The sequence below is a fragment of the Oncorhynchus tshawytscha genome, linkage group LG13, assembly GCF_018296145.1.
Source record: "Oncorhynchus tshawytscha isolate Ot180627B linkage group LG13, Otsh_v2.0, whole genome shotgun sequence".
In the NCBI taxonomy this organism is placed as follows: domain Eukaryota; kingdom Metazoa; phylum Chordata; class Actinopteri; order Salmoniformes; family Salmonidae; genus Oncorhynchus; species Oncorhynchus tshawytscha.
This window is the reverse complement of record NC_056441.1, coordinates 15,245,938-15,272,005: the sequence shown is the minus strand read 5'-3', so window position 1 is coordinate 15,272,005 and position 26,068 is coordinate 15,245,938. Positions and strand designations below refer to the sequence as shown.

At 40.2% G+C, this 26,068-nt stretch overlaps 1 protein-coding gene across 2 annotated transcripts in view; it reads left to right on the top strand.

Moving 5' to 3' along the window:
- LOC112237284 (calcitonin gene-related peptide type 1 receptor) overlaps positions 1 to 26,068 on the top strand; it is a 78,791-nt gene that overhangs the window by 24,862 nt on the left and 27,861 nt on the right. For both annotated transcript variants that reach the window (XM_024405884.2, XM_042295222.1), the window contains 8 exons: positions 6,962 to 7,027; positions 13,568 to 13,727; positions 14,216 to 14,323; positions 19,384 to 19,487; positions 20,224 to 20,458; positions 21,596 to 21,706; positions 21,992 to 22,104; positions 23,907 to 23,998. In XM_024405884.2, coding sequence (XP_024261652.1) covers positions 6,983 to 7,027; positions 13,568 to 13,727; positions 14,216 to 14,323; positions 19,384 to 19,487; positions 20,224 to 20,458; positions 21,596 to 21,706; positions 21,992 to 22,104; positions 23,907 to 23,998 — 968 coding nt within the window. In that variant the 5' untranslated portion in view covers positions 6,962 to 6,982. The remainder of the gene's footprint in view (positions 1 to 6,961; positions 7,028 to 13,567; positions 13,728 to 14,215; positions 14,324 to 19,383; positions 19,488 to 20,223; positions 20,459 to 21,595; positions 21,707 to 21,991; positions 22,105 to 23,906; positions 23,999 to 26,068) is intronic.

Genomic DNA, 26,068 nt, shown 5'->3' with positions numbered 1-26,068 from the left:
TGAGGCATTTATAAGGTATATTATTCAAGAATCAATTGGTATATATCATTCATTTAGAAGTCCCAAAATGGATGTAGCAACAAAGGATTCTAGCTTTAATATCTGCACGAGGCCCAACATTTACAAATCCAATGTATCATTCTGAATGATACACCAGTAAATGAGCAAGATAAACAGCATAGGCAGGCTGAGTTTCAATGTACAACCTCAGTAAAAAAAACTCTATCCGGCTCCCAGACAGAGACTTAGATTAAAGATATCTCATCCAGGGAAAATGGCAGAACACCGTACGCATTTGGTAGGCCTCCATATTAATCACACCCAACAGGCTTCAGGCCCATAAAGCCACAGCTACACTACCATTCAAAAGTATGGGGTCACTGAGAAATGTCTTTGTTTTTGTCCATTAAAATAACATCAAATTGTAGACATTGTTTAATGTTGTAAATGACTATTGTAGCTGGAAACGGTGTCATGTTGGTATAAATGGGTCGGGAGACCCATGTACTTGTCCTGTTGTACTTGTCCTCCCATGTACTTGTCCTCTTGCTCAGTTGTGCACCGGGGCCTCCCACTCCTCTTTCTATTCTGGTTAGTGCCAGTTTGCGCTGTTCTGTGAAGGGAGTAGTACACTGCCTTTGTACGAGATCTTCAGTTTCTTGGCAATTTCTCACATGGAATAGCCTTCATTTCTCAGAACAAGAATAGACTGACGAGTTTCAGAAGAAAGTTCTTTGTTTCTGGCCATTTTGAGCCTGTAATCGAACCCACAAATGCTGATGCTCCAGATACTCAACTAGTATGTGCTTTTCTTTCAAGAACAAGGACATTTCTAAGTGACCCCAAACCTTTGGACGGTAGTGTATATAAAAAAAGCCATTCTGTGGTTAATTGCTGACAGTTGCTGTTTTCATTCATTTTGCTATTATTCCAAAATTATTCAGGAGAGGGGGAGAAGTGAGGAGGAGAGGAGGAGAAGAGATGGGGAGAAGTGAGGAAGAGGAGAGGAGAGGGGGAGAATAGAGGATATAATGATTCAGGGGATCGGAGGAGGAGTCACTCAGTAATTAGGGACAGGATGGGAGTGGAGGGGAGGGGACAAGAGACTCCCTTACATTCAGTGGGATCCCACACCTGGGAATAATAAGGCCAAAGATCGATGGGAGCAGTGAGTGAGAGGGACTGTCGTCCAGATAGTGATAAAGGTTTCACTGGGGTAATTAACCTCTTTAACCTTCCTCCTGTGCCAGACTACCCCCCCAACCTAACGTTGCATTCCCACATCCAGTTTTCAGCGGAAAATGAAGCTACGTTGAATTACTACGTTGAATTAGCTGTATCCCGGAAAACTGGAAACATCCAGTTGTTGGCATCTCCACTAAGTGTGTATTACCCCTGACTTGACCTAAACAACTAACAAATGTGAGCTGAGCTAAGTGGGGAATGAACGGGTCTCTCAGGTACTGTGTGGATTATAGAGAATGTGTAACCTCCGCCATTCAAGACGTCTTATTTACACACAATAAACATGTAACCTGCAATACATATGCAACACTCCTATACTCTCTCCCATGAAAGAACATGACATCGCTATCACCAAACATAATTTATACACTCCAATGTCAACCACGTTCTATGTAAACATACACGTTACTAATGCAGAACATGTGTTTTTATCTGCCCCATACACGCCTCCCTACGAGTACTGCTGCGTACACACTTTCAGAGCCATATATTTAAGATCAATATAATAAATAACTATAATAGCATTTGAATAATATTTTAAATATATGGCCCTGCATACTTCCATACAGTCAGGTCTGGCTCGAGATTGAACTCCAGAACATTCTGGTGGATCGTGTGGCCAAACCAGACTGAATAATGATGTCTGATACAATGTCATGTCAGGGCCAAAGTGGACCTCCATCACCCAGGCTTCCAGGCCACATATGTGTTACCATGGATCTGTCACTAGATCATACAGGCTGGGAACAATCACCCTGGAACCATCCAGACCCAGACGGAGAGGTGACATCATCACCCTGCTCTGAGAGGTGACAGACTGACTGATAACGGAACAGAGAGGGGTAGAGAGAGGGGGGAGGGAGGGATAGAGCAGGAGGCCAGGAGAGAGAGACCCAGCATGGAAAGGCCATGGTGTCCAAGCATTCCGTCACTCTGAGATATCTCTTTTCACTTCCATAATGAAAGCCCTTTTAGGGCTGGAGTTATTATTCTTTCATTGAGTTCGCGGCTTGACCTTCGGTATGAATTAATGTTGGGTCTGCTTTGAATTCTAAAATGATTTTTCGAGGTAGGACAAAAGAGCACAGAGCTATGAACCACTTAAAAAACAATAAATTGATTTGCAATATAAGTTTTAAAAATCACATTTTTTACACATTTATTGGAAAACTTTGCTCTGGACTGTGACTTCATTTTTCCCAAAACCAAATAAATGTTTTGACATTTCTTCATGATGTATCAAACTCCGGCAACTTATTCTCTTTACCGTCGGTCTCTTACACTGCCGTGCTCTTCTCTCCTCATCTAGTCCTCACCTTTCTGCAACCAGTAGCCTAAGTGGCTCTGCTACTCTGTGTAAAGTTATATTGGAGAGGTCCCCACCCTCTAAATATAACCCTTATATCCCCACTTGATCCACATCACCATCCTGTCCCCAGCGATGGAAAGCACTGCTACTGCTGCTCTAAAGTGCCACCTCATTATAGATGCTCTCTCCAGCTAGTGAGTGCTTTTCTCTGTCCACTGCATATAGAGTACTGCAACTCCACATACCACATGTCATAGGTTCAGATAATGGCCCGTTGATGTTACGGTCTCCATACGTCTCTGCGTAGAAGTTGTTGAGCGACTGAGCTAATGGGTTAAATAGAGATACTGTCACGCTGCGACTCCCCCAGTTGGAAGAGAAACATGCCTAGGGCGTCAATTATAGTCTGGGGTTTAGCCTACAAGGCTGGGGTTAACTAGCTAATGTGTTGCTAAGATGTTATGGCTCATGCAGAACGGAAAGCACATTCTTTTTTTTATTAAGACAGAGTGGATAGTACTGTATAAACTCGGCATGGGAAAAAAACTATTCTGATGAGAGAGAAAGCAAAAGTGAGTGAGAAAGAGAGAGAGACAGAAAAGTGTCACAAGTCAAACACAGATATCCATAAAGCCTATATTGTTTCTCCTTTTGACGCAGCTTAAACACTCCCTCAGTGTTGACTATAATAGCTCGTAATTCACTTATGTCGCATTTTAGTAAACAGCCATCAGTATTGATGTTGAATGGGCTGTCATTCATCTGGTTGAAACTCAACTTCTGTGATAGAGAGGCGTTCTCTCCCTATTGTGTCACACGTCTTATAGCAGGGATAGGCAACTCTTACAGTTTTTAATATGATATCTGAGTGAGATTGACTAACAAATCCAAGAGGGGCCCACCGGGCTCTAATTCCACCTTCGTTACTACAGGTTTAGATAGCTGGCCTCTAGATTAAAACATGTCAGCTGACAGGGGCTAATTGAGTGACTGTCAGTGACTGACACAACAAGAGAAAAGCTGTTGATGCACAGCCAAATCAAACAATTGCACATTGTGTATTCTACTATTTTAATTTGCAACAGCTTTTTTTTGTTGAGGTGGGGAATGATCCGAGGGCCTTCAAAAGGGGGGCCGCCAGTTGCCCATCCCTGTCTTAGAGGGATGTCTGAGGCAGGGAGGGGGACAGAAGATGCAACCCAAATGGCACCCTATTCCCTATATACAGTGCCTTCGGAAAGTTTTCAGACCTCTTGACTTTTTCCACCTTTTGTTATGTTACAGCCTTATTCTAAAATGTATTCAATTGTTATCCCCCCCCCCCTCATCAATCTACACACAATACCCCATAATGACGAAGAAAAAACAGGTTCTGAAAAGTTTGCAAATGTATACTAAATAAAAAAACTGGAATATCAAATGTACATAAGTATTCAGACCCTTTACTCAGTACTTTGTTGAAGCACTGTTGGCTGCGATTACAGCCTTAAGTCTTCTTGGGTATGACACTATAAGCTTGACACACCTGTATTTGGGGAGTATCTCCCATTCTTCTCTGCAGATCCTCTCAAGCTCTGTCAGGTTGGATGGGGAGCGTCACTGCACAGCTATTTTCAGGTCTCTCCAGAGATGTTGGACCGGGTTCAAGTCCAGGCTCTGGCTGGGCCACTCAAGGACATTCAGAGACTGGTCCCAAAGCCACTCTTGCGTTGTCTTGGTTGTGTGCTTTGGGTTGTTAGGGCCGCCATTGGATTCTGGAGCAATGGAAATGTGTTCGTTCTCTGGAGTGATGAATCACACTTCACCATCTGACAGTCTGACAGACGAATCTGGGTTTGGCGGGTGCCAGGAGAATGCTACCTGCCCGAATGCATAGTGCCAACAGTAATGTTTGGTGGAGGAGGAATAATGGTCTGGGCCTGTTTTTTATTTTCATTTCATCTTAACGCTACACCATACAATGACATTCTAGACGATTCTGTGCTTCCAACTGTGTGGCAGCAGTTTGGGGAAGGCCCTTACCTGTTTCAGCATGAAAATGCCCCTGTGCACAAAGAGAAGTCCATACAGAAATTGCTTGTCGAGATCGGTTTGGAAGCCAGGCCTAATCATCCAACATCAGTGCCAGACCTCACTAATGCTCTGGTGGCTGAATGGAAGCAAGTCCTCGCAGCAATATTCCAACATCTAGTGGAATGCCTTCTTAGAAGAGTGGAATCTGGTATAGCAGCAAAGGGGGGACCAACTTCATATTAATGCCCACGAATTTGGAATGAGATCTTCGACAAGCATGTGTCCATATACTTTTGGTCATGTAGTGTACCTCATGAGTATCACTCTGTTCCCACTGTTGGTGTTTTGACTTTGATTATAACTGTAAGGCTTATAAGCAGCATCAGAGGTGTTATTGTATTGTATTTATAACTCATAACAGTGTGTCATTAACACCGACACGATAGCCTGAGGGACACTGCCTCACAGTAGTAAGACAAGATCAAGGTAAAAAGATAAAACTGGCACTTACATTACAATCTCCAATCCTCAGCCTTCTCTCCTTCTTTCCTTCCCATGGCTGGATACCACACAAATACACATTGGTATTTTTCTACAATATACCCCATTCCCCATTTCTCTCTGAGCACCATTTCACAGGCGGGTGAGTAAGCCATGCCAGCAATGGGTAAGAGTCTTGTTCTCTGTGTGGCACAGCCCTCAGCCATCTGGAAGGGTTAGGAGCTGGAGCTGGCATGCATAGATGAACAGGGGGTTTTACTGGCTGTGCACGGCTGGAGTTCAATGAAGTTCCACCTAGACACTGATCTGTGGTCAGTTTTACTGTTTCCCATCCTACTGGTTAAGGTTAGGATTCGGGGAGGTTATGCTGATCCTAGATCTACTGAAAGCTGTTCAGATGACCATGACAGTTGTCTCCCTTGTCTTTGTTTTACTATAAGTTTTACTATAAGCCTGTTCTGAGGATGTTGTCAGGCTGTACGGTACAGAAGGAGCTTGAATGGATATACTTCCCTTTCCTACACTGCTCCTTAGGCACCAGAGCAAGCCACTGCTCCTTAGGCACCAGAGCAAGCCACTGCTCCTTAGGCACCAGAGCAAGCCACTGCTCCTGCTAGGCACCAGAGCAAGCCACTGCTCCTTAGGTACCAGAGCAAGCCACTGCTCCTTAGGCACCAGAGCAAGCCACTGCTCCTTAGGCACCAGAGCAAGCCACTGCTCCTTAGCCACCAGAGCAAGCCACTGCTCCTTAGCCACCAGAGCAAGCCACTGCTCCTTAGGCACCAGAGCAAGCCACTGCTCCTTAGGCACCAGAGCAAGCCACTGCTCCTTAGGCACCAGAGCAAGCCACTGCTCCTTAGGCACCAGAGCAAGCCACTGCTCCTTAGGCACCAGAGCAAGCCACTGCTCCTTAGCCACCAGAGCAAGCCACTGCTCCTTAGCCACCAGAGCAAGCCACTGCTCCTTAGGCACCAGAGCAAGCCACTGCTTATGATGGCACATCAATAATGTCCATAAAGGGATTATAGTTTTTCAAGTAACACATTCAAATAATGAAGTGCTTAATCAAAGAAACGTTATACCTCTCTAGACCGTTATCCTACCTAGACTGACCTCACACTCCCCCAGTCCCAGTCCAACCTCCAAAGTCAGTCACAATGACATGCTCACTGATGCAGAACCTGCTGTGGAGCCCCAGTGAGGTGTGAAAATCTAACAGCTGCACACTGATTGGCGTAACACAGCAGATAATGGGCTTACAATGGGGATCTGCAGGTCCAAAGTAGAGACCTGAGGGGAATTCTAATCTAACTTTCATGGACTAGATTAGCGCAGTGGAGCAGTGGTCTAAAACACTGCATATCAGCTCAAGAGGTTTCACTGCAGTCCCTGGTTCAAATCCAGGCTGCAACACATCTGACTGTGATTGGGAGTCTCATAGGGTGGTGCACAGTTGTCCTAGTTTGGCCTGGGGTAGACTGTCATTGTAAATAAGAAATTGCTCTTAACTGACTTGCCAAGTTAAATAAAGGTACAAAATAAATAAACAATTAAAATTGAATAAATACTACTCCCAGGCATGACAGTCCAGCCACTCAACTTAAGAAAGAAGCACCTCTGCAGTATGCTGTTGGCAGTATAATCATTTTCTCTCTCCCTCCCTCCCCATGAATGCAACCCGGCACAGGAAAACTTATGGGAACCACTGTTGCAGTATATTTGCATTCAGGCATAATGAATGTTGTTCTGCAGTCCAAACTCAAGGCTGCCTTATCGTATTTCAAAACAACAACTCGGTTCTGTTCATATGTTTACCCAATTTTCTGCTAGAAAAACACATTTTGAGTTGACATCATTTTAAACAACAGTATGTTCTCTTCTCTGTCTCCACAGACTTGACTGGGACCAGACAGTATGGGGTTAAAAAGCTCCTACTGGCTTCTGACATCTTTCTTGGTGGTGAGTCCATCTTCAGCTTCTCATTAACACAAATAATTGTTGGTAGATTACTTTTGTGCAGTGTTCATTACTGTAATGCAGTTTATATATTACTGTCATTTTTTAAAACCAAATTGTACATGATTTGTGCGGTAAATGTCCAAGATAAACTGCAATACGTTTAACTCGACTGGTTTTTAACAAATAGAGAAAATCAGATAGATTAACGGATTAGTGAACTACATCAAGTCAATCACTAATTGGTTCAGTTTGGCAACTAGGAGCATCTCACTAGGCACATTACAGAATTTCAACGTGGAAATGTGGGTAATGTTTGGCTGAGACGTTGATTGTTGAGACGTTGATCATTGAGATTTCAACCTTTATTCACCCACTCAAAGAAACAGACAGAAATGTGTTGAATTCTCAATGTGTCTTGTCTTTTAACCATCTAAAAGCACAACCAAATTCCAATGAAAAAAATATCAGATTTTTTATTTAGTTGTCATCTGAATGTGTTATCACTGTGCTTTCACATTTAAAAGCACAACAAAGTTCAAATGAGAATGCAATATTAGATCATTTGTATTTATACAAAACCACAAGGGTACCTGTTGGGGCGGCAGGTAGCCTAGTGGTTAGAGCATTGGACTAGTAACCGAAAAGGTTGCAAGATCGAATCCCCAAGCTGACAAGGTAAAAATCTGTTGTTCTGCCCCTGAGCAAGGCAGTTAACCCACTGTTCCCAGGCCGTCATTGAAAATAAGAATTAGTTTTTAACTGACTTGCCTTGTTAAATAAAGGTTAAATACAACAAAAGAATGTGTTATTACTGTGCTTTATTTAATAACACAACCAAATGAACTGGTGTGCAGTCAAGATTAAAATACCATACATGGTCCAAGTAATCAATGCTGTTCGAGATTCTGCAAAGATTATTAAAGCAATTGTGAAGATCTCCACAGACCTGCAACCTTTGCATGCTTCCTGAACACAAACTGGAATCATAGCCAGACTAAGGCAGTGGCACAGAAGGAACTATCTCCTTCAAATGTTGATATTTGGTTGTGTTGACAACCAAACACAATTCAATATCCAGTTTGTTACACAAATTAATAATATGTTGGATTCGAAGTTAAAGAATAGGACTACATCAAATCAAACTTGGAATACTCTTCAAATAAAGTAAAATAAATCAAATAAAGTTTGATTTAGGCCTATTATTTAACTTAGATAGAGAGATAGAGAGATAGAGAGATAGAGATGTGAATCCAACATATTAATTATTAATTTGTAGATTCAATTTGTTATCAACCAAATCTTGAAACACTAGGCCTCTATATATTGTTGATTTTTAGTTGAACTCTGGGTTGAATTGAAACAATAGCTGTTGATGACTTGGCAAATGCTACAGTATATAGGCCTAAATGTATCATTCATGATATGACTTATAAAGTATTTTTACATTCCATTTGCTCTGTTAAACCTACTCTTTGGAATGAGTTTGATTGCAACAGGGAATCTATTTAGTTATTAAGTGTAGATCTCTCAGTAAATCATTCTCACGACAGCGCTGTGGTAGTAGTCAGGGCTTGGTTAAAGATACTACACCTACCTACAATCTCTCTGAACTTCTCCCCGATGTGGAAGCGACAGCACAGTGGTAGTAGTCAGGGCTTGGTTAAAGATACTACACCTACCTACAATCTCTCTGAACTTCCCCCCGATGTGGAAGCCACAGCACAGTGGTAGTAGTCAGGGCTTGGTTAAAGATACTACACCTACCTACAATCTCTCTGAACTTCTCCCCGATGTGGAAGCCACAGCACAGTGGTAGTAGTCAGGGCTTGGTTAAAGATACTACACCTACCTACAATCTCTCTGAACTTCCCCCCGATGTGGAAGCGACAGCACAGTGGTAGTAGTCAGGGCTTGGTTAAAGGTACTACACCTACCTACAATCTCTCTGAACTTCCCCCCGATGTGGAAGCCACAGCACAGTGGTAGTAGTCAGGGCTTGGTTAAAGATACTACACCTACCTACAATCTCTCTGAACTTCTGCCCGATGTGGAAGCGACAGCACTAGGCTGCATTCAAAACAAATCTCCCCCTCCCCCTCATCCAATGTCCCCCTAACATGGCGGAAACTCGCACTTGAGCCTTTTACTTTCGGTTTTGGGCCACCATCTGTAGAAAATTATATTTTTTGTTATTGAAAATATATTTCCCAGCGATTTAGATGGTAGTGCAATGATTCCCTACACTATTAATTGCCTGTTTTCTCACAAACTGAAATTGAGCAAAGAGTGTAGAATTTTAACAATCAGGAAATTACAGAGCGTCATTGTCGCTTGGCCCGATGGCCCGATTTCCACTAGCTAATGTAACACAGCCGTAAAGTCAACACAGCGTTCCCATTTTGACAACCGATTTCGCTCTGGCGGGAGAAATCAATAGGTGAATATCACAGCCAATAACAACACTGGTGGGTGAGTAATATTGTGAAACACTATCATTCCACTATTACTCCAGATATATTATGGACATCTTCGGAATTTACAATGCAAAAATTCAACAACAAGAAATCCTATGTGTAGCACCATTAAAACCCTGGATGGGAAACCAAAGGACAGCTGTAGACAGATCAACTCTCCAGTAAGAGGTGCTACCCGGCCTATTGTTTTTCTGGTAGTAGATACTGTATAACGTTGAAGATCTGACATTGTTTCAAAAGTTCAAATTCAACATATTTTATGCAAGGTTTATGCAAGGTTGTCTATGTTGGAAATTGGTTACCATGATGTCATAATCCTATAGTTGAAATTTCACCCTCAAAACAAAAGTTTACGTTTATGACTTTTTGCAAATCCAATGTATTTTCCCCGCAGATTCGATGTCACAATATGTTGACAAATTACATTGAAACAATGTTGATTCAACCAGTTTGTGCCCAGTGGGATGGATGACCTAAAAGCCTGGAGGTCTTTCAGCCATGATGCTAAATGTCTGCATGTACTGTCTATGAATGGCAGAGGCTGGTTTGTGTGTGTGTGTGTGTGTGTGTGTGTGTGTGTGTGTGTGTGCGTGTGTGTGTGTGTGTTGGTGTGCATGTGTGTGTGTGGATGCTTCCCCACGTGTGTACCGACCCTCATCATACTTTATTTCAACCCATAATGGTCAGCTGCCATAGACAGAAAACAAATTACCTTCAGCACAAATGCCAGGGTCTTTGCTGTTTGTTTCTTTATGACATTGGAACTCACTGTTACCAAGTCAGAAGATATCAGCCTAATTAAATATTAATGAGATGCAAAGTGATATGATGGTGATGGTAATTTATTCGAGCGTTCATGTAGTTACAGTCTGTTATTGAACATGACCAGGTAAGGCATGTAGAAATGAGTTTTATTTGTCAACAAATTGGATTCTAGATGTTTTGTTTCACATGTTCGCCTTTACTTGTATTGGTAAACTTCTTGATCGGTACAGCAACAGGTTGGATCAACTAGAAACCTTTGTACTGATAATAATACCTTTGTACCTTTAGTCTTCTATTCATCTGTAAATTATGATAAATTGGCTGTCGATAAGTGTTCGTACCATGTAATTATATTAAATTAAATTTGCCTGTCTGGCTGAGTGTAAGAAGGTCAATTCATACGGATCTCTTTAATCTCTCAGATGTTCATGCACTTTGTTTTCTTCGTTTCCAGAAAGGCTCTCAGTAACACTCTATTTCAGTAAAGCTCTATTTCAGTAAAGCTCTATTTTAGTAACACTCTTTTTCAGTAAAGCTCTATTTCAGTAAAGCTCTATTTCAGTAAAGCTCTATTTTAGTAACACTCTTTTTCAGTAAAGCTCTATTTCAGTAAAGCTCTATTTCAGTAAAGCTCTATTTTAGCAACACTCTTTTTCAGTAAAGCTCTATTTCAGTAAAGCTCTATTTCAGTAAAGCTCTATTTCAGTAAAGCTCTATTTCAGTAAAGCTCTATTTTAGTAACACTCTATTTCAGTAAAGCTCTATTTCAGTAAAGCTCTATTTCAGTAAAGCTCTATTTCAGTAAAGCTCTATTTCAGTAAAGCTCTATTTCAGTAACACTCTTATTTCAGTAACACTCTTATTTCAGTAACTCTCTTATTTCAGCAGGATACGTGGAAGAAATGAAAGAGGAATGACCTTTACGGACATGTGAGGTTTACTCACTGTCTGAAAGGGATTTTTGATTTTTTTTTTAGCTTTAAAGCTGACATTGGTGGTGGCCTGGTGGTCGTATGTATGACGTCATTTACTTCAATGTTTGGAGTGACATCATATGTACGGCTGCTAAACTGCTACATGGGACATCATCAATATTCCGAAAACTCTCAGATGAAAATCTAAATCTCCCCCTCCTCCATTTTGTTTTAGTGTCTGTAGCTCAGTATGCTTTGAATTGTCAGGTAAGACTGATGTACATTTTCCTGGAAAAGGAAAAGAACGCTCTGAAAGTTAAACGAGAAGAGATGAAAGTAATAACAAAGAGAAAGGAGAGATGGAGGAGGAGGGAGGAGGGTGGGGCGGGTGGGAGCTGTTTGCAAGCGAGTCTTTCCAAGCTATTGTGTTAATATTCATGTAAATTAATTAAAGTATGCGAGAGAGCAAGAAAGAAAGAGAGAGAAACACAGAGAGAGAGAGCAAGAAAGAAAGAGAGAGAAACACAGAGAGAGAGAGCAAGAAAGAAAGAGAGAGAAACAGAGAGAGAGCAAGAAAGAAAGAGAGAGAAACAGAGAGAGAGAGAGCAAGAAAGAAAGAGAGAGAAACACAGAGAGAGAGAGCAAGAAAGAAAGAGAGAGAAACAGAGAGAGAGCAAGAAAGAAAGAGAGAGAAACAGAGAGAGAGAGAGCAAGAAAGAAAGAGAGAGAAACACAGAGAGAGAGAGCAAGAAAGAAAGAGAGAGAAACACAGAGAGAGAGAAAGAAAGCAAGAAACACAGAAAGAGAAAGAGAAAAACAGAGAGAGAGCAAGAAAGAAAGAGAGAGAAACAGAGAGAGAGAGAGCAAGAAAGAAAGAGAGAGAAACACAGAGAGAGAGAGCAAGAAAGAAAGAGAGAGAAACACAGAGAGAGAGAGCAAGAAAGAAAGAGAGAGAAACAGAGAGAGAGCAAGAAAGAAAGAGAGAGAAACAGAGAGAGAGAGAGAGCAAGAAAGAAAGAGAGAGAAATACAGACAGAGCAAGAAAGAAAGAGAGAGAAATACAGAGAGAGAGAGCAAGAAAGAAAGAGAGAGAAACACAGAGAGAGAGAGAGCAAGAAAGAAAGAGAGAGAAATACAGACAGAGCAAGAAAGAAAGAGAGAGAAATACAGAGAGAGAGAGCAAGAAAGAAAGAGAGAGAAATACAGACAGAGCAAGAAAGAAAGAGAGAGAAACACAGAGAGAGAGAGAGCAAGAAAGAAAGAGAGAGAAATACAGACAGAGCAAGAAAGAAAGAGAGAGAAATACAGAGAGAGAGAGCAAGAAAGAAAGAGAGAGAAATACAGAGACAGAGCAAGAAAGAAAGAGAGAGAAACACAGAGAGAGAGAGAGCAAGAAAGAAAGAGAGAGAAATACAGACAGAGCAAGAAAGAAAGAGAGAGAAATACAGAGAGAGAGAGCAAGAAAGAAAGAGAGAGAAATACAGAGACAGAGCAAGAAAGAAAGAGAGAGAAACACAGAGAGAGAGAGAGAGAGAGAGAAACATATTTCCAAAGGCCCAAATGAACATACAATATACTCAAAATGAGTATAGCACATGGCTGGATTTCATGATGGCTTAGTTCATTTATATGAAGGAGTAATACCCGTTCATGTACACATCTTCTGCTCACTGATCATAGAAAGAGAGAGGAAAAAATTGTGAAAATGAGAGAACGAGAGAGAGAGAGGACAAACCCTGGCACTTTGAGTGGATTTATTCTTTGTCAAAATATTAGGAGAGATGAGTCACACTCCCAACGACACATTGTTGGACACAGCTGCTATTTGAGTCTTGATTTCCTTCTCGTCTTTGTGCAGAGAAGCGTTATCTACAGTATATCAGCTTTGGAGACGAGATGAGCTCCCATGGTTTTCAAGCCTCTTTTCCAAACCACACAATAGGAGAACAGACAGGATCAGAGAGAGGCTCTCATTCTATTCATATAAGGGTTCTTGTTTGCTAGTCATCTGTAACCACGCCAACACACATTTCAAGTACAGCATTGTGACACTCACTTGAGAAAAGCACAAGATGAGACTATTGTCTATTGCTTTTAGCATGAATCAGCAACGCATGTGGGAGTATACTGTCAATAAATCACTCTCACAATACCAATACTAAACCATAGCAATAGAATGACTCATTCTAGTACCAGACCCTTACACATTGCCTGTTTAAAGACAAGCATGCCAATAGTCACAACACAACTTGATTAAGCTCAGGGCAATTCTTTTCAGGGCAGCACAGCCTAAGTGCAACCTACACGTACTGTACATCACTAGCCAGTCACTTTGGTGTTCGATAGCTCTATTCTGGTAAGATGAAGTGGTTGTTATGTCTTTGCAGAGCGGAACCTTTGCCAGGGAGACCAGCTCTGAGCCTGCTAGCCCAGACACATCTCTCAGGCCTGTCCTGACCATAATGGAGGACGAGAGGCAGACCATGACCGAGGGTCAATACAAATGTCTTGAACTGTTCAGCCGAGATCAGCAGCACAACAGAACAGGTAAAGCACAAATCAATCATTTCAAAGTCCAAAAACGGATGTACCAATACCAGATTACCCTTTTAATCTAATCACAATAGTTACTAGGAGACAGGGATCTGATTACTAGGGCTCTTTGAGAAAGCACTTGTGTTGATGCTATGACCTTGATTGCGTAATGCTTAGTGGATGGATGTGTAATCAGTGCTTCATTGATGCTATAGGTAGAGATAGAGATGTTGTTACCAGGACTCAAGTGCAGTGATATAGGACTGTAAAAGTACCATAGCATATGCTAAATGCTAAATGCTAAATGCTAAATGCATATGCACCTCAGCTATTAGGCGTATGGAAAGTGTTAGAGGCACTGAGCTAAATGAGCTGAATGACTCAAATGTAAATAAAAGGTTTCGACATGAATTGTTAACGCATGGTTTAGCAATAGGGAGGTAGCCTAAAGTTTTGTAAATATATAGGCATAGACATTAAAGTCATTCTCACTGATGCAGGTGTGTTCTGTAGCCGTATGTGGGATGGCTTTCTGTGTTGGGATGAGACTCCGGTGGGGACCTACGCCACACAGAACTGCCCAGACTACCCTGGCCTGGACATCTCTGGTAAGACTAAACACTGATAAATGATACAATCTCTGCAGAGGGAAATGGCCAGGCCACAGGTGATAGGGTAGTTTATAGAGATGATAGAGGTGATTATAGACTTGATTATAGAGATGATAGGGGTAACTATAGACTAGATTATAGAGATGATGGGGTGACTAGACGTTAGAGACTAGATTATAGAGATGATAGGCGTGACTAGAAACTAGATTATAGAGATGATATGGGTGACTAGAGACTATATTATAGAGATGATAGGTGTGACAAGATTACAGAGATGTTAGGGGTGACTTGAGGTTAAATGACATAGATGACAGTGGTGATTAGAGACTAGATTATAGAGATGATAGGGGTGGTTAGAGACTAGATTATAGAGATGATAGGGGTGGTTAGAGACTTGATTATAGAGATAATAGGGGTGGTTAGAGACTAGATTATAGAGATGATAGGGATGGTTAGAGACTAGATGATAGAGATGATAGGGGTGGTTAGAGACTAGATTATAGAGATGATAGGGGTGATTCGAGACTAGATTATAGAGATGATAGGGGTGATTCGAGACTAGATTATAGAGATGATAGGGGTGGTTAGAGACTAGATTATAGAGATAGGGGTGGTTAGAGACTAGATTATAGAGATGATAGGGGTGGTTAGAGACTAGATTATAGAGATAATAGGGGTGGTTAGAGACTAGATTATAGAGATGATAGGGGTGGTTAGAGACTAGATGATAGAGATGATAGGGGTGGTTAGAGACTAGATGATAGAGATGATAGGGGTGGTTAGAGACTAGATTATAGAGATGATAGGGGTGATTAGAGACTAGATGATAGAGATGATAGGGGTGGTTAGAGACTAGATTATAGAGATGATAGTTAGGATGTGTCATGATAGAGATGATAGGGGTGGTTAGAGACTAGATTATAGAGATGATATGATTAGAGACTAGATGATAGAGATTTATTAGACAATTATAGAAACAAATGATTGGTGATTTATAGACAATGAAACAAATGATTGGTTGGAGAAAGACTCGTTATTGTATCTCTTCAAGGTTTAGCCAAGAATCCTGAAACAAAATAGAATATGTTGGATAGAGGACCGCATTCCGTTTCCCAACAATACTTTGATGTAAGTCGAGTGTTTGTTATGCACGCCAGTTACTAAAGCAATATAACTTGTTAACCATGTTTCTACAGTGTATAAAGCTTACAATTTAAAATGTACATGCTCTAGCAATGTGAAATATATTAGAGGAATAACGATCTAATTGTTGGTAGAGACTAATCGTATAATGTAACCTACCTGATGTGTTTGTTTCCTTGTTGAAGTGCCGGTGTGCATTACAAAAAGTGCAAATTAGTCTACGAGTCATCAAGTAACATTTATTGGTTGGTGGGAATAAACAAAGTGATGAATTATCCTGGGGGTGAATTACTTCATGAATGTGTATTGTGAGACTTAAAGAAGAAGTTATTGTTGTGTGTGTTTATGTAAAACTGTTGTTTATGATATACTGTATGTCCATGGGAAATGACACATTCATGGTAGAAATGTGTTTTGGGGCTATCGGGATGGAACATTCCTAGCGGAAGGGAGTTCCTGTAAAAAGTTCTTAGGTCCTCAGTTGACCTTTGCCTGGTGGACGGCAGGCTGGGCAGGCAACATGTTGGCTAGAGTAGAGTTATTCCTGAGTTTGGTTATAAGCAAAGAGTTGTTGCCCGAATAGTTTAAACTGAGAATATCTTTGATTTATTCAAGTCTTTGTCAACGTCCTTTTTGTTACCTTCTGTACAAAGTTTATTGGTAAATTCGTCCTGCACCTATTGTCAATAAAAGTTCTAAGAGAAGTGAGCACCAGAACATCCTATTTGTCTCCTCACTGTCTGATCCGCCGCCTCGGTTTCTGCTTCACAGGGTGACTAGATTATAGAGATGATAAGGGTAACTATAGATTATATTATAGAGATGATAAGGGTAACTATAGATTATATTATAGAGATGATGGGGTGACTAGAGACTAGATTATAGAGATGATAGGGGTAACTAGAGACTATATTATAGAGATGATAAGGGTGTCTAGAGACTAGATTATAGTGATGATAGGGGTAACTATAGATTATATTATAGAGATGATGGGGTAACTAGAGACTAGATTATAGAGATGATAGGGGTAACTAGAGACTATATTATAGAGATGATAAGGTTGTCTAGAGACTAGATTATAGCGATGATAAGGGTGTCTAGAGACTAGATTATAGAGATGATAAGGGTGTCTAGAGACTAGATTATAGAGATGATAAGGGTGTCTAGAGACTAGATTATAGAGATGATAAGGGTGTCTAGAGACTATATTATAGAGATGATAAGGGTGTCTAGAGACTATATTATAGAGATGATAAGGGTGTCTAGAGACTAGATTATAGAGATGATAAGGGTGTCTAGAGACTATATTATAGAGATGATAAGGGTGTCTAGAGACTATATCTAGAGGCCTTAGAGGCCAGATTATGGAGATGATACGGAATGATGGGTTGGGTTAAATGCGTTTGAAGCCATTCAGTTGTGCAACTGACTAGGTATCCCCCTTTACTTTCCCTTTCCCTTATCCTCTCTGTACCTGGGTTCACCTGAGTTTTGATCTTGGATCAATTTGACCTTTTAGATCATAATGAATATGAACATCTGGACAGGGGGGACCTGGTTCTAGATCTGCAGCCCAGTGGCCGTATGTATCAAACACATCAATCTAGGATCAGGTTTTGTCATTTATGTGCATGTCATTTAAATCAGTGTGATCTAAAAGGCAAAACTAATCGTAGATCAGTACTCCTACTCTGAGATGTTTTTTTGCAAATGGGCCCTGATCTGACCAGTGACACTTTACAACTGCAATTAGATTATTGTGGCTGGTGATGCAGCAAGCTTCTTAATGAGGTCATCCTTCATCAGCTTGGTTGATGCCAGATGTCTGTGAAAGCTCTGCTGGGTTTTATGTAACCGTTGATTAGCTGCTGGGGTAGGACAGGTTGCTGGGTTAGCGTACTCCCAGAGAGGGAACATCGTGATCTTTGGCATTAATCAACAGGAGATTCAACTCACACTTTAAGGATTACAGCAGAAAAGAGTTCCCCTTAAGTCTGGTATAATAAAAACTTATGTGATGCCCATGACTTAAATCTTAAGTGTTTTTAGCTTTGGTGGTGAATTTGTTGAATGACAAGGAGCTGGCTCTCAGCACTGGTGGAAAAAGTACTCAATTGTCATACTTGAGTAAAAGTTAAGATATCTTAATGGAAAATGACTGAAGTAAAAGTGAAAGTCACCCAGTAAAATACTACTTGAGTAAAAGTCTAAAAGTATTTGGTATCAAAAGTAAATGTAATTGCTAAAATGTACTTAAGTATCGAAAGTACAAGTCTAAATCATTTTAACTTCCTTATATTAAGCAAACCAGACATGACAATGATTTTTTTTTTCAGATAGCCTGGGGCACGCGACAACACTCAGAAATAATTGACAAATTAAGAATTATTGTTTATTGAGTCTGCCAGATCAGAGGCCGTAGGGATGACCAGGGATGTTCTCTTGATAAGTGTGTTAATTGGACCATTTTCCTGTCAAAATGTAACAAATACTTTTGGGTGTCAGGAGAAATGTATGGAGTGAAAAATACATTACTTTCTTTAGGAATGTAGTGAAGTAAATGTAAAAGTTGGAGCTGGCAGTGATGCCAGTGATGCTCAATTGAGTAGTGAGGGGAAACAAAATAACACTTAAAAGGGCAATCTGCAGTGCAAACAACAGCAAAGCCGCCACCCCACCGTTTTGGTAAACCATACATTTGATATGATACTACAATATGAAAGCATATATGTTATTGAAATGACAACATATGGGCCTCCAGAGTGGTGCAGCGGTCTACCATAGAGTACCAGTGAAAAGTTTGGACACACCTACTCATCCTATTTTCTACATTGTAGAATAATAGTGAAGACATCAAAACAATGAAATAACACATATGGAATCCTGTACTAAACCGAAAAAAGTGTTATTTTTGAGATTCTTCAATGTAGCCACCCTTTGCCTTGATGACAGCTTTGGACAGACTTGGCATTCTCTCAACCAGCTTCATGAGTCACCTGGAAGGCATTTCAATTAATAGGTGTGCCTTGTTAAAAGTTAATTTGTGAAATGTCTTTCCTTTCCACTCTAATGTACTTGTCCTCTTGCTCATTTGTGCACCAGGGCTTCCCTCACCTCTTTCTATTCTGGTTAGGCCCAGTTTGCTCTGTTCTGTGAAGGGATTATTACACAGCGTTGTACAAGATCTTCAGGTTCTTGGCAATTTCTCACATGGAATAGCCTTCATTTCCCAGAACAAGAATAGACTGACAAGCTTCAGAAGAAAGTTATTTGTTTCTGGCCATTTTGAGCCTGTAATTGAACCCACAAATGCTGATGCTCCACATACTCAACTAGTCTATAGGCCAGTTTTATTGCTTATTTAATCAGAACAACAGTTTTCAGCTGTGCTAACATATTTGCAAAAGGGTTTTCTAATGATCAATTTGCCTTTTAAAATTATAAACTTTGATTAGCTAACACAATGTGCTATTGGAACACAGGAGTGATGGTTGCTGATAATGGGCCTCTGTATGCCTATGTAGATATTCCATAAAGAATCTGCCGTTTCCAGCTACAATAGTCATTACAACATTAACAATGTCTACACTGTATTTCTGATCAATTTGATGTTATTTTAATGAACAATTGTTTTGCTTTTCTTTCAAAAATAAGGACATTTCTAAGTGACCCCAAACTTTTGAACGGTATTGTATTTCTAAATAAATAAATAAAAGGTGTCTGACAGCAAAATGAGATAACACTAAAAGCCTAACTATTGACTCGACAGTTGATATTACAGTCCAGTCAGCAGAGCTATAGCAGCGGCTTCATGTCTTGCCCCTATCACACTGATGGATTCAGCAGCTGCCAAGTTACCATTACTCATAGCTCAAATTACACCGCTAACAATTACCATTACATTTTTTTTGCAGGAAAAGTGTCAAAATATTGTGATGAATCTGGTAATTGGGTCCAAAGTCCCTCCATTAATAGGACCTGGTCCAAATGTCTGATGCTCTCCAAGGACAAATTAAAGGTAATTGGAGATTGATTCGTTCTCTGTTGATTAATGGTCAAAAAAGTACAGGTCTGTCTGGGACTGGGAATAAGTCCCATATGGCACCCTATTCCCTATGACGTGCACTACTTTGGACCAGAACCCTATGGGCCCTGGTCAAAAGTAGTGCACTATTTAATGAATAGGGTGACATTTGGAACGCAGTCTGGGTGGACTGTTCTTGTGTTGTCTGTTGTGTTTCCCTGTTATTATTCCTTTGATAGTTTAACGCCATAATTAGAGCCAGGAGTTTTTCCTTGTTTAGTCTCTAGATCCGGAACAACTCTGGGCCCACCTACCTATTCTGTATCTTGTCTGTATTGTTTTTTGCTTGTTTTTCTTCTATTAATTATTTATCTACGTTTTTATAGTCACTGATACTGTTCGCTGTTGACAAATAGAAATCCTCACGCTGTATTCTAGACACTGCCACAGCCTTATTCTAAAATGGATTAAATAATTATGTTTTCTCATCAATCTTCACACAATAACCCATAATGGCAAAGTGAAAACAGGTTTTTAGAATTTTTTGCAAATGTATAAAAAAATAAAAAACTGTCTTTGTTTACATAGTCACTGATCCTCACGCTGTATTCTACCCATCTTTGTTTATATAGTCATTGATACTGTTCCCTGTTGACAAATAGAAATCCTCAAGCTGTATTCTGTGTGTTTCTTTATGGTGTCTGTCCCGTTACATGTTGTTCTTCCCCAGAATGTGACTCTCCATGGTCTGCTAGAGCCAGGGTCTGTGGAGCCCACTGTGGAGACTCCAATCAGACAGAATGTGACTCTCCATGGTCTGCTAGAGCCAGGGTCTGTGGAGCCCACTGTGGAGACTCCAGTCAGCCCCAGGGTCAGTCAGGAGGAGGAGGAGAGGAAGAAGATCATCGACGGTCAATACAAATGCTTTGAGAAGATGAACAGAGACCAGCCGTATAACAAATCAGGTAGTGATGATGTGCACTACTTTAATACTCAGTGTGTGGGATTATTCCAGATTATAAACTGGGTGGATTGAGCCCTGAATGCTGATTGGCTGAAAGTCATGGTATATCAGGCCGTATACCATGGATATGGCAAAACATTTATTTTTACTGCTCTAATTATGTTGTTAACCAGTTTATAATAGCAATCAGGCTCCTTGGGGGTTTGTGATAGAGTGCATTTGGAAAATATTCAGACCACTTGACCTTTTCCACATTTTGTTACGAAACAGCCTTTTTCTAAAATGGATTTTTCCATCAATTTACACACAACAACCCATAATGGCAAAGCGAAAACAGTAAAAAAAAAAAAAAAAGATCAGGTGCATCCTGCTTTCATTGATCATTCTTGAGATGTTTCTACAACTTGATTGGAGTCCACCTGTGGTAAATTTAAATGATTGGACATGATTTGAAAAGGCAAACATCTGTCTATATAAGGTCTCACAGTTGACAGTGCATGTCAGAGCAAACACAAAGCCATGAGGTCAAAGGAATTGTCTGTAGAGCTCAAAGACAGGATTGTGTTGAGGCACAGATCAGGGGAAGGGTACCAAAAGATTTCTGCAGAATTAAAGTTCCCCAAGAACACAGTGGCATCCAGCATTATTAAATAAAAATGGTTTGGAACCACCAAAACTCTTCCTAGAGCTGGCCGCCCGGCCAAACTGAGCAATCGGGGGAGAAGGGCCTTGGTCAGGGAGGTGACAAAGAACCCAATGAAGAACCCAATGGTCACTCTGACAGAGCTCCAGAGTTCTTTTGTGGAGATAAGAACAGCCCTTAGTCATGGTATATTGGCCATATACCACACATCCTCTGGCCTTATTGCTTAAATATAATTTGAATATAATAAAATACTTTCAGTCATTTCAGGGTTACAGCACACAATCAGAAGAACCCATAAAGACAGGTACGATCACAAGTCACAGAGACAAACAATGACTGTTCAGAATTCGGATATAAACATACTATACCAGTAGACAGACGACAGTGTGGCCAAATGGTTCATGTACAGTTGTTTTCACCCAGCAACATAGTGTATTTACAATGAGTCTTCATTAGTGTGTTGTGTCTGGTTGTGTGTTGCTGGCGGCGCAGGGCTGTACTGTAACCGGACCTGGGATGGCTGGCTGTGCTGGGATGATACACCTGCTGGGACAGTCACCTGGCAGAACTGCCCAAACTATTTCCGTGACTTCGACTCCACAGGTAAGGCCTGGCTATAAGAGGCGTTTGTTAAACTGTAAGCAAGAATCAATAAAGTCCTGGTATGAATGATTCTCCCATGCTGACTTGTTAACTCTTTGTGATAAATGCATCGCTGTGGAACTTGGCTTGAATTTGAAGTATTCATAGCGTTTAATTCATTATTCATGGTGTCAAGTGGTTGCAAAGCTTTACGGCCATGTACAGTTTAAGTGTTTCTGTTTAAGTGGCTAAGTGTTAAACATATTCAAAGTGTGTATTATTAATCCTACTTCATTGTTTCATCAGAAAAAGCTACAAAGACCTGTAGCGAATCAGGACAGTGGTTCCGCCACCCAGATTCCAATAGGACGTGGTCCAACTACACGCTGTGTAACTTCCACACTACTGGCAAGCTGAAGGTAAGGTTTGTCACTGAGTGATCCATCAATCCCATACATGTGCTATTTATAGCATACACTCTATCCTATTTTACAAATCACAATAAGGGGACATTTTCAAAAGGCGATAATACAGTTATATTCAATGCAGAGGAGACCAAGGGGGGAACAATTGGTCAAATTGAGCTAGAAAGGGGAAATATGGTGCAGTAAAATGTACCTACGCTTACACACAATTACATTTTACAATCATGATATGTAGGAAGTCATAGAGGAACAGGTTTCTATTTCTGAGCAATGCATAGTAAAACGTCTGACTCTATCAATGCATAGTAAAACGTCTGACTCTAGTAATGCATAGTAAAACGTCTGACTCTAGCAATGCATAGTACAACGTCTGACTCTAGTAATGCATAGTAAAACGTCTGACTCTAGTAATGCATAGTAAAACGTCTGACTCTAGCAATGCATAGTACAACGTCTGACTCTAGCAATGCATAGTAAAACGTCTGACTCTAGTAATGCATAGTAAAACGTCTGACTCTAGCAATGCATAGTACAACGTCTGACTCTATCAATGCATAGTAAAACGTCTGACTCTAGTAATGCATAGTAAAACGTCTGACTCTAGTAATGCATAGTAAAACGTCTGACTCTATCAATGCATAGTAAAACGTCTGACTCTATCAATGCATAGTAAAATGTCTGACTCTATCAATGCATAGCAAAACGTCTGACTCTAGTAATGCATAGTAAAACGTCTGACTCTAGCAATGCATAGTAAAACGTCTGACCCTATCAATGCATAGTAAAACGTCTGACTCTATCAATGCATAGTAAAACGTCTGACTCTAGTAATGCATAGTAAAACGTCTGACTCTATCAATGCATAGTAAAACGTCTGACTCTATCAATGCATAGTAAAACGTCTGACTCTATCAATGCATAGTAAAACGTCTGACTCTATCAATGCATAGTAAAACGTCTGACTCTATCAATGCATAGTAAAACGTCTGACTCTATCAATGCATAGTAAAACGTAATGCTGAAAACTCTAGTAATGCATAGTAAAACGTCTGACTCTAGTAATGCATAGTAAAACGTCTGACTCTAGTAATGCATAGTAAAACGTCTGACTCTAGTAATGCATAGTAAAACGTCTGACTCTAGTAATGCATAGTAAAACGTCTGACTCTATCAATGCATAGTAAAACGTCTGACTCTAGTAATGCATAGTAAAACGTCTGACTCTAGTAATGCATAGTACAACGTCTGACTCTATCAATGCATAGTAAAACGTCTGACTCTATCAATGCATAGTAAAACGTCTGACTATCAATGCATAGTAAAACGTCTGACTCTAGTAATGCATAGTAAAACGTCTGACTCTAGTAATGCATAGTACAACGTCTGACTCTAGTAATGCATAGTACAACGTCTGACTCTAGTAATGCATAGTACAACGTCTGACTCTAGCAATGTGACACAGACAGATAAATATGTGTTCCTCTTTATTGGAACAGACCAATAAAGAACACTGATCGTTGCATCTAGCGCCGGTTTCTTAAAAAGACCTTTGTGAAGACACAAAGAATGCTATGACTATTCGTTATTCAAGCGTGGCTCAGACACACCTTGATTAGAGGATGGATTAAAACCATCGGTGCTGCAGACCTTAAGGCCATGTCCTAGTCTCCCCTCTTTCATATTTTGTTTACATCAAGGTTGCAAATGGAAGTCAGGGTTAACGGTGAATGAATGTCCTTGATGCACTACTGTATAGTCTTATTTGTTTGAATATAGGGTGTATTTGTATTTTCCAGATGGCCTATATCCTGTACTACATGGCGATTGTGGGTCATGCCTTATCCATAGCCTCCCTCCTGATCTCTCTGGCTATATTCTTCTACTTCAGGTAAATATAGATGCTGCTGTTGCTTTCTTTATGAAAAAAACTACTGGTTTGATCAGGGAGCGTAATCTGTCTTGGGTTGTTTTCTTTATGAAACAAACTACTGGTTTGATCAGGGAGAGTAATCTTTTCTTGGGTTGTTTTCTTTATGAAACAAACTACTGGTTTGATCAGGGAGAGTAATCTGTCTTGGGTTGCTTTCTTTATGAAACAAACTACTGGTTTGATCAGGGAGAGTAATCTGTCTTGGGTTGCTTTCTTTATGAAACAAACTACTGGTTTGATCAGGGAGCGTAATCTGTCTTGGGTTGTTTTCTTTATGAAACAAACTACTGGTTTGATCAGGGAGAGTAATCTGTCTTGGGTTTCTTTCTTTCTGAAACAAACTACTGGTTTGATTAGGGAGAGTAGTCTGTCTTGGGACACTTAACACTTTTTTCCCACTTGAACAAGTGATGAAGATGATAATGGTGACGACGACGATGATGAAGAAGATGATGACGCACCTAATCCTGAGGAAAATTAGGATGATGATAGTGGTGATAAATATGATGAAAACGATGGCGGTGATGACTGTGGTTGCTACAGTTCAGACAGCATTATATATTTCTCCTTGGCTGTGTGTTTCCTCTGAGGTAACTGAACTGTAAAGATGGCTGTGTGTTTCCTCTGAGGTAATTGAACTGTAAAGATGGCTGTGTGTTTCCTCTGAGGTAATTGAACTGTAAAGATGGCTGTGTGTTTCCTCTGAGGTAACTGAACTGTAAAGATGGCTGTGTGTTTCCTCTGAGATAACTGAATTGTAAAGATGGCTGTGTGTTTCCTCTGAGGTAACTGAACTGTAAAGATGGCTGTGTGTTTCCTCTGAGATAACACTGGCAGTGCAGACCTGTGAAAATGTCATCTTCACATTAAGCCTAAATGCGTTTTCCACACATTTAGGGAAATCTATTCAACAAATTGTGTTTGTCATTTCCACACAACACTCTGGTTTCCAATTTGTCATTTTCTGTGATTGAGTTGGGTAGCATTTGAAGGCAAGACATTTTGATTGGATAATATCATTTTTTCCCCTCTTCGGGATTTCCTAATATATTGTAAATGGATAGATCACATATTCTTCAATAGTGATGGAAAATGTTACAACGATTACATTTCACAGTGACTATTTTAAAATGATTCAATTATTTACATTTTATAATGAGTTTTCTGCCTTAGAATATTTGACATTATGATTATCATACACCATTTCAAGTTAAGATTTTTAGAAGCTGAACGTCCACAAATAAGCTTGATTTGTTACTGTAGCTGCATTGGATTATGGACCTTGACCTCCACGCTACCCTAGTGAAACTCATATTTAGGAGCAGTAACAGTGTCTCTGAATGTTTTACTCATTCTGATACTCATGTCCTTTTAATTTCATGCTGGCTTATTTCTGTGTAACTACTTAAAAGCAGATTCATTTCCTGTACATTTAAGAGTTCATGACCAAAGAAGCATGAATTCAGGACAGTTTAAAGAATGAGTTGGCTATGCTCTTATTTAAGTGTAGGGCAACCTTAATGGTAATCCCTGCTGATTTATCTTAATAAATATAGGTTGTGAGTACACACTTAAGGAAGAACTGCATATTAAGGAAAACTACTGGTGAATTTTAATGGAGTCGAGGTCAGTAAAGGTGGTTAAATCAAACCTAAGGAGAGAGTTATGATGACTGAGAAGGTCTGAAATCACCTCAGAGCAATAGATATGTGCAAGCAATTGACTCTGCCATGATAATGTCAAATGCTGATTAGTCATTAAAAAAAATCAGTTCTTCAAAAACAGATTGTAAAGAAAAGTTTGAGAAGTCAAGAGTATGTCAATACTCAGAAAAAGAAGAAGAAAAACACTGCTGTGTGACAATCAAATGATCCAAAGCAGATCGTGAAGGAACGTTCCATATGTATGAATACGTCCCTATAACCCAATCTTTCGCCGTAGCAATGATCCTGCAGTATGACCATCACATTTATTTGACATGCTTTTTTAATTCAGGCCATTATCCTTAAAGACACCTTATGGGGGGAT